The sequence below is a fragment of the Fimicolochytrium jonesii genome (assembly GCF_025526975.1).
Source record: "Fimicolochytrium jonesii strain JEL569 chromosome Unknown EV422scaffold_5, whole genome shotgun sequence".
Taxonomy (NCBI): Eukaryota; Fungi; Chytridiomycota; class Chytridiomycetes; order Spizellomycetales; family Powellomycetaceae; genus Fimicolochytrium; species Fimicolochytrium jonesii.
In genome coordinates, this window is record NW_026515672.1 from 1 (window position 1) to 18339 (window position 18339).

The window sequence follows — 18339 nt, forward strand, 5'->3', positions numbered from 1 at the left end:
CTCACATGCCACTGCCACGTAACCTTCCTGATCCTCGGCTTCCCACAGCTCTGGCACCCAATCCCGTACAGCAGTTCGAGGTACGCCCATTCGCAGAGCGTGTCGTCGTCCGGGTCGGGCAGTTCCGGTCGGTCGCGGCGACGGCAGCCCGTGAGAACCGTTTCGGCTTGCCGGCCTTGGGTGAGCAGCTGACGGAAGTTCTTGTTGGCGTGGCTGAGGCGGAGGTAAGGGAAGATCTTGAGGAAGCTGGCGATGCGTAGCCACATTTCCCTGGGGAGTTCGATTGAAGGGCGGGGGGTGGGGGCCGTGAGGGCTTGAGCGTGGGAACTTTCGCCATTCTTGCCTGTTTTTCTGCGTTTGGTGGCTTGTTTGGAAGTACCAGGGGTATCAGCTTCGCTGGCGTCCCGGGATCTCTTGGTAGAACGCTTATTGGTGGTGCCAGCGCCTGTAGAAGGAGTGCCTTGTTCATCTGAAATGGCCGTGGGAACATTGGGCGTGGGAAACTCGACATTCTCGGCGTTGGTGGAGACATTCTGGGAGTCGGGCGTTTCGGGGGCAGCAGCCGTTGAGATAGGAGCAGCCTCGATCTCTTCGGCAGCCTTGCGCTTGTCGTGGAGCCTTGCGGATCGTCTCATGGTCGTTGCTGCGTTACAATAGGAGGTTGAGTAAATGGCAGGTTGTTAGGTGGTTTTGAGACTTCCAGAGCAGGCGGACGCGTGGGAAGAAGCGGCGCGTCGCTGTCATCGGCGGCTTCGGCTCTCTCGATGCACACACACAGGCACTACGTACGACAGATATCGCTCCCGGGTCATGGTGCCATGCATGCATACGATTGAACACCTTACGCTGAATGCTTCAAATCCTCCACTACGCCTATATATATATATATATATTCCTCTGGCACCGCTCCACGCTCTTCCCACTTCTCACTATCTACAATCCGCCGCCCCACACCTCTTCACCTGACCTACACCGAATCCTTACAACTGCCCACACTCAACTACCACCACCCTCTTCTTCGTCTTCCCATCCACACTCCCGACCTTCTCCATCTTGCGCACCACATCCATGCCCGTAGTTACTTCGCCGAATACCTATCGTTGGGGAAATCATGTTTTCGTTACTTATTTTTTTTTGCGGGGAGTGGATTGAACGAGGAAAGGGTATGGAACGCACCACGTGCTTGTTATCCAGCCATGGCGTCTTCTCTGTCGTGATGAAGAACTGGGAGCCTACATATGCCGGAAAAGCAAGTCATCAATAAACATACCACGAAGCACTCTGCCCCGACTGATGAACTTTCACAAGTTGGATTACTCACCATTGGTGTGCGGGCCGGAATTCGCCATAGATAGCGTCTAAAAAGCCAAGGGATAGATGGGTTAGGAAGATTGCTCATGCCAAACGATGGGAAAGGGGGAAGCATCGCACATACCCCCGGCCGCGTATGTTTCAGTATAAAGTTCTCGTCGTTAAATTTGTTGCCGTAGATGCTTTTGCCGCCCGTTCCGTTGTGTTTTGTGAAGTCACCTACAGATAGTAAGATGGGGTATAAGTGCCTGGTCAACCTTCCCAAAAACGTTGATTGCCCATCGATTTTACCTCCTTGGCACATGAATTGTGGGATAATCCGGTGGAATATCGACTTTTTGAACCCGAAACCTTTTTCGTGTGTGCATCTGTGATCATGGGAATCGGGTGTTAGCCTTCTGTCCGCCGGTCCCCAGACGATTCCAGGAATTTTACAATTGTCGGAAGTTCTCAGCCGTTTCTGCAAGAACGACAGTCAGCCCTACGCAAGGAGAAAAACCCCCAGCACTTCCATCCCCAAACCTACTTGGCACAACATCCGCCCTTAACAGTATCACAATCCTCCCGGCCATCACCCCTCCGATCTCCACATCAAAATATACAAGGGGATTGCCCTCCTGTTTCTCTGCCCGCGCTTTTTTCGCCACCGGCTCCCCATCTACCTCTCCCTCCTTCCCCTCTGCCTCCACCTCCTCCTCTGCTTCAACATCCGGTACCCCTGCAACATGTTTCTTCAGATACTCCTCCTCGTTCCATATCGCCTTAGTGGTGAACGATTGTCCGGCTTTGAGCGGCCGCGCGAGGTTGACTTTGATGACTTTGCCGTAGAGTTCCGAGAGGTGCAGGTTGTCGATGGCGGATTGGGCGTCCGCGGCGGATTCGTATTCTATGAAGCCGAAGCCGCGGTGGGGGGCGCCTAGTGGACGTTACGTTGAGTGGCAAGTCCTAGGGACCGTTTGAATACAGTGAATGTGAATGTTGTCGGTACTTACGGGAGGTTGGATCTGGCGGTATTTGCACCTCGAGGATATCGCCGAAGGGCAGGAAGGCGGCGTGGAGTATTTGTTCGGTGATCTGGTCGTCCAGCCCGCCTGTGGAGGGAACGGAGTCGTTTGAGCCAACATTGAACGGAGACAAGTGGGAACAAGCGATAGCCCCAGTGGTTGCAGCGGACCTCCGATACGTACCGACGTAGACCGTAGTCTTGTTGTTCTTCTTGATCTTGTCCATGTTGCGCTAGTGTTTGCAGCGGAGTGGAAGTCCAAAGTAGTCCAAAAGGCCCCCTGTCCCAACCTCCAACGCGCTTCTCTTCCCTCTCCGTCCCTCCCGTCCGGACGCTTCCCGTTCCCACAACCAACAACAAACAGCCCGACCGTGATCGCCAACCGCAATCCTCCCACAATCCACCATCCACACCCAACCTCTCCACCCCCAGCGCACCCGCCACCAACAAATCACACCACTCACCCACACTCACTCCCCTCATCCCAAAAATGTCCAACGAATACGAAGAGGAAGCCAGCGAATACAGCGAAGAAGCCGCCGACGACTACGAGGAGCGGGCCGCGCAGAAACTTAACGATATCGAGGAACATGTGCGTTACCAATCACATTCCTTTCATCCCCCGCGATAATCATAGTGAAGCTGATGATTGGATTGTGATTTGTGATTCTTCTAGAGGAATGATATTTACTATAGCCCGCGGTACCAGGATGACGAGCATGAGTATAGGCATGTTACGTTGCCGAAGCAGATTGGTGAGTTTTTGAACCACGTGGGAGTGGGAGGAGGTTGTGATTTCGGAATGGGATTAGGAATCGTGTGCTGATCACCGTTTTTACGCAATTCGCGCGTGTAATCTTGCTTTCTTAGCGGCTTGGATCCCCAAAGGTGCGTTGTTTTCAGCGTTGCATGCGAAATAGAAGGATCAGACGAGAAGATGCGATAGCTGACGTTTGAAAGTACAGGCCGATTGATGCCCGATGCAGAATGGCGCAGTTACGGCGTCCAGCAGAGCGCTGGGTGGGAACACTACATGATCCACGGTGCGTACGTCCATCACCCCTTCTCATCCCACCACCCCTCCCTCTTGCCCCCTCCTTCTCCCACAGCGGCTCGCTAACACCCACCCTATGATTCCCCAGGCCCGGAACCGCACATCCTCCTCTTCCGCCGCGAAAAAGACTACCAGATTAAATACCCGAACGGCAAACCCGCTCCGGCACCTAACCCCGTCGCCAAACCACAGAAGAAGCCGGTCAAGGGCGCGCAGGGACAGGGAGGGAGGAAGGCTGTCGGTGGGCTTGTCGGGTGAGAAATATGAAATATGGAGTATGGAATGTGAAGGGATATTTCGTTTTGTGATGAGAGAGGGGTGCCTTTTGCGGACCGTTGATGAGATTGGGAGGATGCTCGTAGTCCAACATCCCCCCCGTATATATATATTTTGTTCCCCCTTAGAGTCAGTCATGAACCTCTTATCGGTTCCGTGAGTGAGTGAGAGTGTTGTTATTCCTCGTATGTGTTTGTTCATAAAGCCCAGATGTACGAAAGTGAAACGCAAATAGAGTCAAAGAAGTTCAGAGATTCAATGTTTTTCGATAGACGTCTGGTGGAGCGAGGTAGCAGAGAAAATGTGTGATTAAAAGGGGTGATAACTCACGATTACGCATTACGCAGAGAGGAAAGGGAATAATAAACGGATGAACCCAAAAAAATACACGCAAGGAAACAGTCAGAAGCGCTTCCAGACCGACCGCCGTTCAGCCTACGACGGCCCACTGCCACCCGCTCCCGGGTCCGCACCGCCCAGCTGCCCACCCACCAAACTCCCCCTCCTCCTCCCCCCCCTCCTCTGCCCCGCTCCCCCACCACCAGCATCACTCTCAACATCACTCTCCACCGTCCCCTTCCCGCTCCCAAACAACTTATCCTTCGCCGGCAGCGGCGGTGTATGCGCGCCGTTTGTTCGCTGGGCGGTGGAGAGCGTGAGCGCGGGAAACGAGGCGGACGGGAACGAGGCGGAGTAGGCTGTGGTGGGGATGGATGGCGAGAAGGGCGGTGAAGAGGAGTAGAGGGCGTGTGTGAGCGTTACGGGGACCGCCGGAGTCGGTGTGGGTGCCGTGCGGTCCGGGGTGACTACCACAGGTGGGGGCCCACCCACCCCCGTCGTCCCTGCATCCCCCGCATCCGGCTCCGCAGTGTACCCCTGCGCCCTCCGAGCGGTCTCCCTCTTCTCCTCCTCCTCCAACATCGCGACCAGTTTCCCCAGATACCCCGGCAGATCGCCGTAATCCTCGCCATACACCACCGGCACGAGCAACTCATGCGCGTGGATCAACCGTCCCAACGAATCCTCGAACGTGAAATCGGTGAGGTAGGTCGCCTCGTGGGTGGTGAGGAGGACGTAGTGCATCACGCGTTCAAAGTTGTTGGATTCGAGGTAGGTGTTGTGTTCGTAGAGCGAGGCGAAGAGGGCTGTGAAGTGGATGTCCTAGAACAATATCACAGCGGTGAGTAAACACCGCGGAGGAGATATGGCGAGGGGGGGGGGGAGGGGGGGGGGGATCGAAAGGCATACCTGGAGCGTCCCACCCGTCCCGATAAATATCATACTCCGATGAAACGCCATCCCCCCCGTCTTGACCTTACTCCCGACATCCACCAACACCGGTTTGAGGGCCATGATGAAATCATCAATCGTAACCGCATACTCCCCGCTCGTCAGCACGAACTTGCGTTCCGGGTCGTCGTAGAATATCCCATGTAGATGGAACACGTAAAGCTCATGTTGCGCCAACGGGTGCTGTTCTGATTTCAGCCGGTACGTGCGTTGTGCTTTGAGTAGGTCGTCGATGGACAGCGTGAACCGCCCCGTGGCGTCTTCGAGGAGCACGTCGTAGTTGGTGGTGAAGATGGGCGCGCGGAGGGAGTGGAGGATATGAGCCAACGGCGCGTTCCGGTCGGCGCGGAGCTTATGTAGGATCTTGAAGACCAGGTGGTGATACCGCATGAAGGGGTCGGAGCTACCTCCCAGATGGCCAGTGTTAACGTAGTGCTCGATCATCTCGGCCGCTTTGTCGAGCCGGAGTGCGAATTGGCGCTCGATGGGCCGGCCGAGGGGAGAGGCGGGATGGGTGCCTGCCGCTGCTGCTGCGTCCTTCCCCTTCTCGGGCGGCGGCGGGGGGATCTTTGCCGGGTCGTTCTGCAGCATCTCCTGTACCTCCTCGTACCATCCGTCGGGCAACCCGAGCATCTCCTTCACGGTCAACGCCAATCGATCGAGGAACCCGCGCCATGTGACTAGTTTTTTGTTCTCTTCCCCGTCAGCGAGGGAGACGGAGACGCCTGCGCCGATGATGAGGCAGCCGCGGCGGTCGGAGAGGGTGTGGAAAAGGTCTTCGAGGAGATGGGAGGGGTCGGTGTCGGGGGTTTCGAGGTTGATGATGGGTTTGGGGGTTGAGGCGGGTTTGGGCGGGCTGGAAGGGATGTAAGGGGGGTAGGTTGGGCCGGCTTTTGTGAGGGGGATTGCGGGGAGTGTGCCGCTGGTTGGGGATATGGTGGCGAGGCGGGGAATAGGGAGTGGTAAGGTTGGCAGCGCGGGGGTCGGGATGGGGACGGATTGCGTTGGGATTGGAGTGTTCCTTGGAGGCTGCTTGGAGGAGGAAGGACTGGACATCTCTGCTGCTGGCATACTAGTTGGAAGCGACAGACGTTGGAGAACAGCAATACATTACGAGGACGACGGCAAGTGGTCGGTAGCAGCAGTGTATGAGCAGTCGCACGCTGATACAGTAAATAGGCGGTCCACCAAGTGTGGGGTAGGCGCAACAAAAAAAGCACACTTCCGACGGGGAAACGTGTCACGAGCGCGTCAAGGGGAAGACATGAGGGCCGAAAGGGGATTGCGCTCCTCCATCCCCCTTCCAACGCCCCACCTCGTTGTCAAAGTGTCCCTTACGGAGGTCATACAGTCCCATACGAGAGATGGCAACGACACCGCAACCACGAGCAGCAACGGCAACGGCCCCTTCGCCAGGCTGGGACTTTTCCATCCACAACATCCCCTTCGGAACAGTCTCCACTACCTCAGACGTAAGTGTGAAACGAGATCACCTCCTCAACAGAAAACCCAATTCATTCCACCCCTCCCACCGTTCAGAGCAAACCACGACCAGCAACCGCCCTTGGCAAGTATGCCGTCGACTTATCCGTCCTCTCGTCCGCCGGCGCATTTCAGGGCCCACAGCTGGGCAACGGTGTTGCAGAAAAAGTCTTTGCCGAGGTACGAAACTTGTCACACTTCCCGTTGCAACACCCTGACAGTCCGCTCACCTCCCACCGTCTCCCCTTAGCTGACGCTAAACGCATTTATGGCCCTCGGCAGGCCCGCCTGGACCGAAGCGCGCAAAACCCTCCAATCGATCCTCTCCCTCGACGCCGCCACCGGTGAAGTGACCATCACCCTCCCCAACGATCCCACAGAAAACGACGTCAAAAGCCGAGCCCTGCACCCACTGGAAACCCTCATCTACCACCTCCCCGCGCATATCGGTGACTACACCGATTTCTACGCGTCGCGAGAACACGCAACCAACGTCGGGGTCATGTTTCGCGGGAAGGAGAACGCTCTGATGCCCAACTGGTAAACTCCATATCTGCCCCCACCCATGTCTCCATTCGTGCTCGGTAACCCCCCCTCCCACCCCAGGCTCCACCTCCCCGTCGGCTACCACGGCCGCTCCTCCTCCATCCTGCCCACCGCCACCCCCCTCACGCGCCCCAGCGGCCAAATCCTCCACCCCACCCTAAAAACCCCTATGTTCTCCCCCACCAAAAAACTCGACTACGAGCTCGAAATGGCCTACCTGATCGGAACCCCCAACACCCTCGGCACACCCATCCCGATCGCGGACGCCGCCGACCACGTGTTTGGAATGGTCTTGATGAACGACTGGTCCGCGAGAGATCTCCAGCAGTGGGAGTACGTGCCCCTGGGCCCGTTTCTGGGCAAGAACTTTGCGACGACCATATCCCCCTGGGTCGTCACCCTCGACGCCCTCGAACACTTCAAAACACCGCAACCCGAACAGCACCCGGAGGTGCTACCCTACCTCCGTCCCCCGACGCCCCTTGACGCATACGATGTCGAGTTGTCGGTGGGGTTGATGGTCCCGAACGCAAACGAGCCGACGGTGCTCGCCCGGAGTAATCTCAGACATCTGTACTGGACACTCCCGCAGATGATCGCGCATCATACGATCAATGGCTGTAACCTGCGGACCGGTGACCTCCTCGGCACCGGAACCATCTCCGGGCCGGATACGTCTTCGATGGGATCGATGTTGGAACTGACGAAAAACGGGACAGAGCCGGTGGATATCGGTCATGGGGAGAAAAGAGCGTTTGTGGAGGATGGGGATGAGATTGTGATTAGTGGGTACGCTGAGAGGGTGGTTGAGGGGGTTGGGAGGGTTAGGGTTGGGTTTGGGGAGTGTAGGGGGGTGGTTTTGCGTGCGCGGGAGTTTAAGTTCTAGGGATTGGGATTGAATATGGGACATCGCCCGTGTCGCCGGTTGTCCACGGGTGTACATTGCAGATTATTCGACTTGTGATGCCTGGGTAGAGAGTTTTGTAGATAGGCTGATACGATAGATATCTTCACGACCGTATGAGTTACACGCATGTCCTTCAGATTGTATCCATTGGGTAAAATACACATCCCCACCCATTCCCACCCCTTCACCAAAATCTCATAACTTTCAACATGTACAAAGAACAACGCGGGGCGCTTCAGAGGGACCTTCCTACGCAAACCCTCGGGGTATCTTGATCGGTTTCAGCTGGTATCCATGGCCTGGACATCCCCACCACCCTCGTTGCTGGTGGCGTTAGTCTTGGCACTCCGTCGTGACCGACGCCATTCCTGGATCTTTTGTTTCAGTTCCGTGTCTGCACGTCCCACGTGAGAAGAAAGGGTAAGAAAGCCAGGATATTGACGCTGGGAGGTCAGGCCCTCGCCACAGGGTAATCTTCCAGTCACTTTACCTGGAATAACCTGATCGATACTCAACGGTTGTCGATTGAACTGTTTTCATATAGGAACCGGTAAGTACACAGGTCAAGGAATATTGCAACAGCAACGGCCCAAGAAACTGACAGGATCAATCTTATCCCCCAACAAATAACTCTTAATCGTCGACCGGTCTACGCTCTGCCCGCTGCTCGGCAGCTTGACGGGGTCTTCCATGAGGTGGAACAGCAATGGATCTGTTGGATTCACAGGTATCACTGTTAGTATCAGCCTTATCGTTCGTGCAACACACCAACCAGGGAAGGGATAAGACCGCGAGAGTCATGCACATACCCAAAAACTCATCCGGAATCTCCCCCAACTCCTCCTCTTCCTCATGGCTTGCTACAATCTCGCGTTCCACTTGTTCAATAAACTCATGTAGCGGTTGCAGTTCCCCCTACCGAAAGAAAAAAAGATCAATTCCCATTAACCCTACCCCTTACCGCATAATATCCCTCGCAATCCACAAAAAAAAGGCTCGCTTCGCCCTCATACCTCATTCTTAATCCCATTCCTCAACAAAATCCCTCCAGCACGTATAAAATGATCCCTCTTATAACTACGCTCATCGCGCGCAACGGCCGTGACGAACTCGGGGCGGTGCGCGAGGTTGAGGTAGATCTCGACCAGCTCTTTGAGGAGTTTCTTGGGTTCGAAGCGGTACTTCTCAGGCTTCTTAACCTATCATCAGAATCTCAGTATGTCTTTTGCGAAAGAGGGGTTATAAGTGATATATGAAGTTTTACCTTCAAGTCGGTACATCGAGGCCCGACCATAGCGGCGATATTGAAATCCAGCATCGCCGCGAGCCTTTCGACGATTTCAGGCTCCATGAACGGCTGCACAATTTCCGGGTTGGCGGTCATGTATTGCAGCATGTGGACGGTCTCGTTGCCGAGGGACATGTAGGAGACGGCTTGGCCTTCGAGTTGTTTGAGGTGCGCGGCGCGTTCGGTGTGGCGGGTTTGTTCTTCTTGGGTTGCGTTGGGCTGGTGAGGCGGTTAGTTTTTGTGCTGATGATGGAGAGACGGGTTGATGAGACACGTACGTTGAGAGGCGTCTCCAATTCATGTTGGATCTGCTGGATCTGCTTCAACTTCGACAGCGACTCGTCCAGGAGGTATGTGGCGTCGTTCATCAACAGGGCGGCGAAGCGGGTGAAGAATTGCGTGTTCCTGTCACAATCATTAGAATGATGGTTACCCAGTATGGGAAGCTTTCAGCATTTTGTTTTTACTCACTGACTCATAAGCACGACCTTCTTCTTGTGCCCCGCATCGGCCCAGATCGATTTCAGGACCTGCGAGATGTTGTACCGGATGTTGAACTTGTCGTAGAACTGGCTGGACGCGCCCGTGTGCTCCGCATCTGCCCAAATCGCCCCTCACATCAATCCCCAACTCCTCACACACCCGTCGCAAAGAACCACACACTCACCAACATAAAACCGCATCAAATTCTCCACCAACAACTCCTTCGCCAACGGATGCGTACAAAAAATCCCATCCAAGAACCCCCTCCCTTCGCCCGACTCGGTGCGGTACAGCGGCCACGTGAAGGTAAACAGGATCTCGACGAATTTCGATTTCAGGTGCGGGTTCTTAATGTAGTGCGGGTTGGCGAGGAGGGACATGGTGAAGGTGAGGAAGACGTCACGGGGGACGGTTTCGAAGGTTGGGCCTTCGTATCTGTTTGTGCTGTGTGAGTAACGAAGGGGGGCTGATTTGAGTGAAGTGGCAAGCTCTACCTGGCCACAAAGAGGTAGTATTCGCAAATATCCTCAATGATCCATTCCGGGAGCGATGCGAACGTGACGGGTGGTGGCGCGTCGGTGTGGACAAACGGTGCTGGAGGCGGTGATCCGGTAGCCGTCAAACTAAATTCGCAATGATCAATCAGCCGCAATTGCATTTAGAAAGCTGAATTAAACAGCGGACATACCTGGAGACTTCACCCCTCGCAACCATAGCCCAATCAACCGCGTCGCCCGTCTTCGCCGCCGGATGATGCACATTCGCATTATCGAGCGAGAGGCATCGCAACAGCCACATCATGACTAGGTCATAGAAGCGCAAGGAATGTGCGATGCCGCCGCGATCCCTGAGACCGGTGTCCATACACAGTTTGAAGGAGATGGCGATGTCTAGTTGTTTCTGTGAAGAACGCGAACATGAAAAGTAAGGTTAGGCGCGGGGACCGGGAACGCATTACATCACAGGTTCAACCATACCTGAAACCGCTTCAACAGCCCCTCATTCATCACCCTCGCCCCAGGAGCCCACACCCCCGCGTTCCTATCCTGGACCATCTTATCCACATGCTTCCTCAGCTCCTCCGTCTGCTTAATCAGACTCCCATATGTGCGGATCGTGCTCAAAATCCCATAATGGTGCATCGCCAGAGTGACAAAGAAGATATCCGAGACGAAGTTCGCGGCTGTCTGGTCCGGGTGGCTCGCTTTCCAGTCTGCGACGTGCTGCTCGTACTGTTCCTTGTCGATGTTGATCCGGGTCTGTTCGGAGAGGTCGATGCGGGTGGAGTAGGTGAAGTAGTCTGGGTCTATGAGGTGGAGCTTGCTGTATTTGGAGTCCATGATTGGGTCGGTGAGGAGGAGGGATGTTTGGAGGAGGCTGTACATGAAGCCGTCTGAGGAGACTTCGTGTGGGTCGACCTGAGAAGACGAGGAACCGGTGTGTCAATTTTCGAGCCAATCCGAGATGCGGGCGCTCAGAAGTCTTCTACCTGCATGCGACCACGCTTTACGTTGCTCTCAATTGCCGTTCCAAAGTACTGTAAAACACCTTCCCGTGCTTCTGGAGCAGATTTTATGATGGTCATGACGAGACCATGAATACGATGCTGCAGATGTGCCGCGAGGGACGTTGCTTGAGTTTGGGTCCAGCACCTACAGCCCTAAAGCACAACGATTCCAACAACAAACCTGAACTCCTTGCACAATACTCCTCAGCGAAGTCATCGCCGACTTGACATCCCCCGGATTCCGCGCCCCAATGTAGAAGCCATCACTCATCCGCGCCGCCCGGTCCCCAAACGTAGCCCCGCTTCCAAAGTAGTGTTCAGCCAGTGTCGGATCCGCTCCCGGAAACGCGGTCAGACGGCCAAAAAACGGCCCAAGCACCGTCACGACCTCCATGCTGCCCCCCGTCGCTTTCCATTGCGGAAGGTTCGGTAGCAGCGACGCGACCTTTTTTTGAGATATCAACGTGTGCAGCGCCCGCAAAGGGGTGTTGTAGTCCTTGAGGAGGTTCTTCTGTCGCATGTCCGCTGATATCGTGCTTATCATGTACTGCAACGTGAGGAGCAAGTCCTGGTCGTCCTGGAAGCGCGAGAAGAACTGCTCGAGGAAAGTTGGCGGCAGCTTCTCGTCTGCCTCGTCCTGGTTTGAGAGCAGTAGATGCTTCGCTAGCAAGGACGGGCCTTCTTCGATAACACTGTGGTCGCGAAAAAGATGAGACGATGGGGTGCGACGGCGAATGCGTTGAGACCTAGTTTGTACCTCTGTGGTTGCGGGAAGCTCATATTCATGTCCGGATTCACAACCAGCGCGCTATAGTTGAGGATCAGCTCCTGTAACGTCGACAGGGCCTCCGTCCGCGCCTTGAAAGCGGATAGGACTTGTTCGTTGCCCGGGACCTTTTCCACAACGATCTCGATCCTCCTCCGTGCTTCGTTCGATCGCTTCCACGCACCCACAAGGTAGTCGAACAGGGGAATGGCGTTCGGAGCTTCATTGCTCTGTAGGGATAGCCGTGCGTACAAGGCGCGCTCCACCTGCTCCTTCGTGATCTTCAATGGAAGCCCTTCACCTTCCATCTCCGCTCTCACATCTGCGAGATCCGTGTATCTCTTTTGACTGCTCCGATCGGTCTATCGGGAACGAAGGTAGGAGGACGACATGCAGCTTGTCAGCGACAAGTGGCCAAGATGACCGCAGATGGTCAATCGCAGGTCTATTTACCCTAAGACAGCACTGCAGGATATCCTCGAACACTTCATTCTCCCAATCCTCCTGGCTGCGCTCCAGAAAGTCCGCTAATATCCTGGCAGTCGCGGCGGACGGTGAGAATTTCGGCGAGGGGCTCGGGACATTCGTTTGCTGTGCGGGAGAATCAGCAAAGCTTCAGCAGAACAGTATGACGCGGGGGACAGGGTAGCTACCTGCGGGCCCTGCTTCACTGCCGCCTTGGGCTCAACTTTCAAAGGCTGCTTCAAGGCTGTGATCGTGGGAGTCACGGCCGGCGTGGGAGTGGCCGGCGAGGAGCCTGCGGGAGTGGGGGATGCTGGACTGGCGGAGGTAGCGGCGAGCTTTGCCATCCTCTCCAGACGCTTCCGCCGTATCTGCTCTGCGTCCTCCATTGCTGACTCGTCTATGTTCTGTGTATATTGTGTAAGGAGTGGTGTTTGCCGCGTGCCTCTGTCGTAGATCACCAGCGGAATGGGTTGGTTCTTGGAAGGTGACAAACCGGGCAAGAAACCAGCCACGACACGGGAAGCCGACTTGCGCTCACACGAAACTTACTCCAACAGCAGCATTTCCGTAGAGGGAGGGCAAGATGGGTAGCACAATACAACCCCGGAACCCACGGCGACGACCTCATATCCCTTCAATATCCCTCCCTCGCCGATTTTTGCTCTCCCTGCTGGTCCTATCCGCCCTCCTCGCCATCGGGAACCACTCCACCCACGCATTATCGCCCCTATCCAGCAGCGACATCCCATCAACAAAAGTCTTCGAAATCTCCTCAACCTATTACGTCTACGACTGCAGCCCAACCGGGGACTGCGAGGAATGCACCGCCGAGGAAATGGTATGAGCGCAAACATGCTTTTCCCAAGGCATCGAGTATACGCTCACTCATCGGTTTACAGAAATCAGCAACCGTCCCGTACTGCACCGACACCGGCAGCAAACAACGCCTCGAGTGCCAAAAATCCTACGAAGTTCCAGTCAACACCACCGAGGCATTACCCTGGAACCCGAAAGATGTCGTCAAGCTCGCTCCGGACCAAGAGGTGCCGTACATGGACTGGGTCGAGTGCGATGCGGCGGCGGGGGCGGGGGCGGGGAGTCTGGCGGTCTTCGAGGTAGGTATCAAATCATTTTGCGCATTTTGATGAACGAAGAATGTGCTGAATGTGAGGGTGCGATTTTTCTTTAGATGGTGAACATCGTGTTCTTGGTGGCGAGTGGATATGTGATCTTGTGGCGGCGAAGGCTGCTGTCGGTTGAACAGTATCGAAGAATTGCGAGTAGGCTTGCTTCATAGCACCAAGGGGAGAGCAAATGGCAGGGTCTATGTGGTTCGTTGTAGACGATTTCCGGAAGGTGTACATATAGTTTATTGGGGTATGTCATCGCACTTTGCCGAGAGCTGTGCATTTGGTGGGATCAGCTGCGTAGGTTTTTCATTAATCAGCATCTAGTCGGAGGCTTTAACATGGCAAAGGTCCGGCCACAGCGTATCTAGGCAGTGTTTCGATGAGCTCGGAAAAAGAGAAAAAAAATGGCAGAACTCATCAAGAACGTTGCTCGTACGGTGGTGATAAAGAAGCCGCTGAGAACTCCATTCACACCATCCCTAACCCGAACGCGTCGCGCGTTGAATCAGCAAAACTCCGCCAGCCAACACAAGACTGGCTCGTTTACCACAAGCTGAAAGGCCACATCGTCGCGGGTCCATTCTTCGAATACTGAAAGCAAATCGAAATCTGAACAGCTGTATCTGCCATTGTCACGCAATAGGTCTAGCGAATTTGCGGGGCAAAACGCAACGATCCAGCACCCAATACGTGTGCACCGGAAGAACCTCGCACTCCTATTTCGCTCAGCGAGTTATGAGACTCGCGCTTGGTATCAAGCCGGTATTTGGGCACGGGTAAGCATGGAGGCAAGGTGCCGAAAGGTGCCGAACCCTTTGCCCATTCTTATCTTGTTTTTCGGGACCCCCAGGAGTGCACGTTCTATCGTCAATTCCGTCCATAAAATGAGTTAAGCTTCACCTAGATCAACAAGGAGGCTTCCCCCAACTTTCTGTGGTGTTGCCAAGCCCCTCCTCCTTGCAGACCGCATACTCCACTTCTCCTGTAAAATCAAGCTTTGAAAACTTCCAGCACAGGCCTTTTGGGTTTCATTTTTTTTTGCCACAAATATACACATCATGGCGATACCATGGGAGGAGCTAACACATTTCGAGGTTTGGCGATGCCTGCACGGTGCCGATTATCAATCGCACAGGCATTTTCTGATCCTTCCCATGAATTGCAGGATATATCAACGGGGAGTTTCGGGATTGTGCGGAAGTACGTCCTGCACCACTGAAGCACAAATATTTCTCCAACCACATTTTCATAACCCCGATGATCTATACAGAGCGGACTATCTCGGCACGGACGTCGCCGTCAAAGAGTTCCTCGACATCTCCAACCAGCCCGGGTTCGATGTGCAGAAGTACATTGGACGCGAGGTCGATATTCTCAGGTATATCACATCCCGTTTCCCCAACCCCGCTCCTTCCCCCCCCCCCCCCCCCCCCCCCCCCCGCACCCACACTCGCCTTTATGTCCCCTCCCCACCCATCCGTTAGCTCCGTGCACCACCCGAACGTCCTCCAATACATGGGCATCAGCCTGCACGAGCGCAAACTGTACCTCGTCACGGAACTGATTACGGGCGGGCACCTGAAATCGTGGATCGAGGCGAGCGCGAATAAAGTAGGGGTGGATCCGGCGTGGAAGTTGAGGATTAGTTTCGCTATTGAGTGAGTTTTGGTGGCGGGTTGGGGGTTGGGGGCTGGGAGTTATGTGATTATTGAGGTCTTTCGGGTCGGGCATTGACGTTTCAGGGTGTTTTCTTTTTAGCACGGCGCGGGCGTTGGTGTATCTGCATGCGCATCGGATCATTCATCGGGATTTGAAGAGCGAGAATTTGCTTCTGACAGGTAAAACGGGAGGAAGCATATTTGAGGTGGGGGATGTGTGGGATGCCATAGAGGGTGGGGATGCTGAGGATGCGGTTCCCCTTTCTTCTTTGCTGCGAAGAGAATCTCCGTCTTAAGATATGCGATTTCGGGCTATCCAGGTCAGTCAGTACTCAGACATCTGATATGTATTTAGGGCGAGACGACTGAAGCCGTGACCATCAAACAGAGAAGTAGCAACAACGAAAGAAGAACGGGGCCGCCTCTCCTTCTGCGGCACGGACGCCTACATGGCGCCTGAAATCATCCTCGGGCAAGCCTTCGACGAACGCGTCGACGTCTTTTCATACGGGATCATCCTCTGCGAGCTGATAACCCTCTCGAGCGACGCGTCCCAATCCTTCCGTCGCGAAACGCCGTATTTCGGGATCGACGCCGCCAGCATTGTCGCGGCGCCCAACTGCCCGGGGGATTTCCTCGAGATTGCGCGGACGTGCACGGACGCGGATCCGGAGAAGCGGCCGCGGTTGAAGGATGTGTTGACGAGGTTGAGGAGGTTGGAGGCGGAGGTGGTGGCGGAGCGGCCGGGGAATATTGGCGCGTTTATGGAGAGTGAGGCTGGGAGGGGGGCGAGTGTGGCGACGTCGGCGGCTGGGGAGGCGAGGATTGCGGGTTCGGATGGGAGTTTGACGGGTGCGTGGGAATGTCTTTGTTCGTTTCAGGGTATCGGGTTGTGATATCGGCCGGCCCTGGACTAAAAAAACTCTCTGAATCCATGCAGACGGCTCCCCCGACTCCCTCGCCCCACCTAGCAGCTCCAGCAGTCCAACCACCTCCCACGACGCGCTCCCATCCCCCTCTCCCTCCCAATCCGCCCAAAGCATCGCCGCGCGGATCGCCTCGCAGCCCCCCTCATCAATCCACCAAGGCTCCCCCTCCTCAGCAACGATGCGGCGGCTGGGCCACTACGTCCCGCACCGCTTCTCGGTAGTCTCGCGGCCGACTATGGCGAAATGTGAGGTGTGTGCGAAGAGGATTGGGATTACGAAGAAGCATTTGCAGTGTGATGGTATGGTTCATCCGTTGTGGATGGTAGTGGGGGGAGGGGAGTGTGGACGGAATACTGATTTTTGCGGTTTGGGTAGACTGCGACACATCATACCATAAACGCTGCGGTCAGAAAGCAACGCCGACGTGCGGGCTTTCCGCCGACCTTAAAGTGTCGCTATCCTTGTTCGATCCACAGAAGAGGGCATCCTAGACCGGGCTGCACAACAAACTCCTTCATCAGCGCTTCTCTCTGTATAGATTTATACATTTCTTCCCACTGGGCTAATTACATATATGCATGGCCATGGGAGTCGAGGCGTTGGTGTCGCTCAAGGATGTGAGTTGTTGTTGTTACGGCGTTGCGAGCACGACGTCCTGCCGATGCTCTACGCCCTCCGTCACGCAGCTTACGAAGTTTCTATGCCTTTCCGGCATCTCACTCCCCTGTCCTCTACGCGGGCCCATGTCCGCCCAAATCTGAGACTGGGTCGTCTCTCCGAGTCGCCGCTCCTAAGGCCCGCTCAGCCAGTTGCTCCGTCAGCCGTATGACTGTTGTTGTAGCCACCGGGCTGCTCTTCTGTTGTCAGCCTTTCCTCTTTGGCTATCTCTTATCAAGAACTCTCATGATTGTGCCGGTGTCTCATCAGTAACCATAGGATCGTCCATGATATCAATATCCTCTTCCGGCTTAATCGCGTCTCCTTCGACCGCAGGCTCCGCACCCCCTTGCCTCGGCGACGTCTCCGCGACTTCTCCAGTGGTACGAGACTCTGCTGCTGGTTCCGTCACCTCCAACTCTCCCGTTGGGGACACCTCAATCTGCGCCAGGCCCACATTCACCTTTTGCGGACTAACCGGTAGCAGGGGAGATTTCTTGGGCGAGGCGGCACGGTCGTGTCGAACGTGTGGGCTGCTTTGCATGGGGTGGGACAGAGCTTCTTCCACGTCCTGGGGGCAGATCAACAAATATCCATCGATCCATGAGCCCCATATATCCATCCGTACATCGATCAGACTTCGTCCATCTCACCTTTGCAGTAATGAGATCCCTCCCGGCCCCAGACATCTCAATCGCCTCCTCGACAATCAACTGCGTCGACTCCAACTGCTCCATCTCATCCACATTATCCGGCCGCTCCTGCCGCTGCAACTCCTCCACCGTGCCCGTATCCCCATCCGGATCTGCGTCTGCATCCAAGTCTTCTTCGGACGCGTTATCGCCTTCCAGATCGTGGGTGGCTGGTTGCGCATTATCCTCCTCCTGCTCGAGTTCGGCGTTTGAGGGCTCTGGTGACAGACTGCCCTCGTCGTCGTCGACGAAGGACGGGCGCCGCTTTTCGGAGACTTTGACGTATTTGAGGATCCGGGGCTCGTGGGTGAGCCCTTTGGGGAGGATGGAGGGGCCGGTTGCGCCGACGGGGGTTACCCACTTCTTTTCCCTGCATTATTGACATGTTTTAGCGGAGGTGAATGAAATCTGAAGATGGAGTTTAGACTAACCAACGGACGACCGGCGTCCACCACGTCAGCTGTGCTGTTTCGTCTGTTCTGCTGAAGTCGGCTGGCGTGCCTAGTCGGCTTGGTCTCCCGGACATGACGGAAAGTTCGCTTCCTTCCGCAAAAGTGGTATGAGTGCTGAGAAGGGGGTTAGGCGCTATACACCTCAGAGCTCGTATCCAAGCTCACAGCGGATGGGAGTGCGGGGAGAACGGGATAATCGTACTGTCTACTCTATGCAAATGCAGTGGGTGTGGTTTCTGTGGATGCTGCGAAAGCCTCGACTGAGCCCAACTCACTCTTCCCTCCGCTCGCCGTTCCTCCCGTCGCCCCTGAATTACTTACTATCAGACTTACTATCTTAACGTTCAGCCCTTTGGAACAACTGGAACGCAGGGAGCAAACATAATCCCTCCCACAATACAACCCCTTCATCGTCGAAAGTCGTCGATAGTTCAGCGAACATT

At 55.3% G+C, this 18339-nt stretch overlaps 8 protein-coding genes across 8 annotated transcripts; 3 read left to right on the plus strand and 5 right to left on the minus strand.

Moving 5' to 3' along the window:
* Window positions 1–695, minus strand: EV422DRAFT_350578 (uncharacterized protein; the record flags this gene model as incomplete). The annotated part of the gene is made up of 1 exon (XM_053066551.1): window positions 1–695. A coding segment is annotated over exon 1 (635 nt), but the record flags the coding sequence as incomplete, so codon positions are not given.
* Window positions 696–785: 90 nt separating this feature from the next.
* On the minus strand, window positions 786–2645 carry EV422DRAFT_520621 (peptidyl-prolyl cis-trans isomerase E). Its single transcript, XM_053069701.1, has 9 exons — window positions 2499–2645; window positions 2304–2402; window positions 1838–2227; window positions 1747–1771; window positions 1603–1679; window positions 1436–1530; window positions 1322–1358; window positions 1177–1232; window positions 786–1094 (listed from the first exon to the last, which is right to left on the minus strand). Exons 1-9 carry the CDS (start codon window positions 2539–2541, stop codon window positions 981–983), a joined length of 936 nt encoding a protein of 311 aa, XP_052927384.1. The 5' UTR covers window positions 2542–2645; the 3' UTR covers window positions 786–980.
* Window positions 2646–3917, plus strand: EV422DRAFT_520625 (regulatory subunit of cyclin-dependent kinase). The gene is made up of 5 exons (XM_053069702.1): window positions 2646–2906; window positions 2991–3069; window positions 3185–3202; window positions 3280–3357; window positions 3457–3917. The coding sequence occupies exons 1-5, from the start codon at window positions 2805–2807 to the stop codon at window positions 3624–3626; spliced, it is 447 nt and encodes a 148-aa protein (XP_052927385.1). The 5' UTR covers window positions 2646–2804; the 3' UTR covers window positions 3627–3917.
* Window positions 3918–3962: 45 nt separating this feature from the next.
* EV422DRAFT_350581 (uncharacterized protein) lies at window positions 3963–6172 on the minus strand. The gene is made up of 2 exons (XM_053066552.1): window positions 4893–6172; window positions 3963–4805 (listed from the first exon to the last, which is right to left on the minus strand). The coding sequence occupies exons 1-2, from the start codon at window positions 6003–6005 to the stop codon at window positions 4080–4082; spliced, it is 1839 nt and encodes a 612-aa protein (XP_052927386.1). The 5' UTR covers window positions 6006–6172; the 3' UTR covers window positions 3963–4079.
* Window positions 6173–6204: 32 nt separating this feature from the next.
* Window positions 6205–8050, plus strand: EV422DRAFT_584905 (uncharacterized protein). The gene is made up of 4 exons (XM_053073437.1): window positions 6205–6406; window positions 6474–6596; window positions 6667–6956; window positions 7023–8050. The coding sequence occupies exons 1-4, from the start codon at window positions 6299–6301 to the stop codon at window positions 7846–7848; spliced, it is 1347 nt and encodes a 448-aa protein (XP_052927387.1). The 5' UTR covers window positions 6205–6298; the 3' UTR covers window positions 7849–8050.
* On the minus strand, window positions 8051–12866 carry EV422DRAFT_520633 (ubiquitin elongating factor core-domain-containing protein). The gene is made up of 17 exons (XM_053069703.1): window positions 12567–12866; window positions 12367–12504; window positions 11905–12275; window positions 11329–11839; window positions 11130–11246; window positions 10618–11058; window positions 10329–10540; window positions 10135–10263; window positions 9825–10075; window positions 9629–9755; window positions 9436–9562; window positions 9134–9376; window positions 8883–9068; window positions 8679–8784; window positions 8472–8581; window positions 8360–8399; window positions 8051–8263 (listed from the first exon to the last, which is right to left on the minus strand). The coding sequence occupies exons 1-17, from the start codon at window positions 12762–12764 to the stop codon at window positions 8151–8153; spliced, it is 3420 nt and encodes a 1139-aa protein (XP_052927388.1). The 5' UTR covers window positions 12765–12866; the 3' UTR covers window positions 8051–8150.
* Window positions 12867–14100: 1234 nt separating this feature from the next.
* Window positions 14101–16583, plus strand: EV422DRAFT_350636 (kinase-like domain-containing protein). The gene is made up of 9 exons (XM_053066555.1): window positions 14101–14284; window positions 14403–14602; window positions 14674–14708; window positions 14779–14886; window positions 14993–15166; window positions 15267–15346; window positions 15447–15486; window positions 15555–16018; window positions 16107–16583. The coding sequence occupies exons 2-9, from the start codon at window positions 14567–14569 to the stop codon at window positions 16490–16492; spliced, it is 1323 nt and encodes a 440-aa protein (XP_052927389.1). The 5' UTR covers window positions 14101–14284; window positions 14403–14566; the 3' UTR covers window positions 16493–16583.
* Window positions 16584–16960: 377 nt separating this feature from the next.
* EV422DRAFT_350765 (uncharacterized protein) lies at window positions 16961–18183 on the minus strand. The gene is made up of 3 exons (XM_053066556.1): window positions 17876–18183; window positions 17406–17814; window positions 16961–17323 (listed from the first exon to the last, which is right to left on the minus strand). Exons 1-3 carry the CDS (start codon window positions 17968–17970, stop codon window positions 16997–16999), a joined length of 831 nt encoding a protein of 276 aa, XP_052927390.1. The 5' UTR covers window positions 17971–18183; the 3' UTR covers window positions 16961–16996.
* Window positions 18184–18339: the final 156 nt, after the last annotated feature.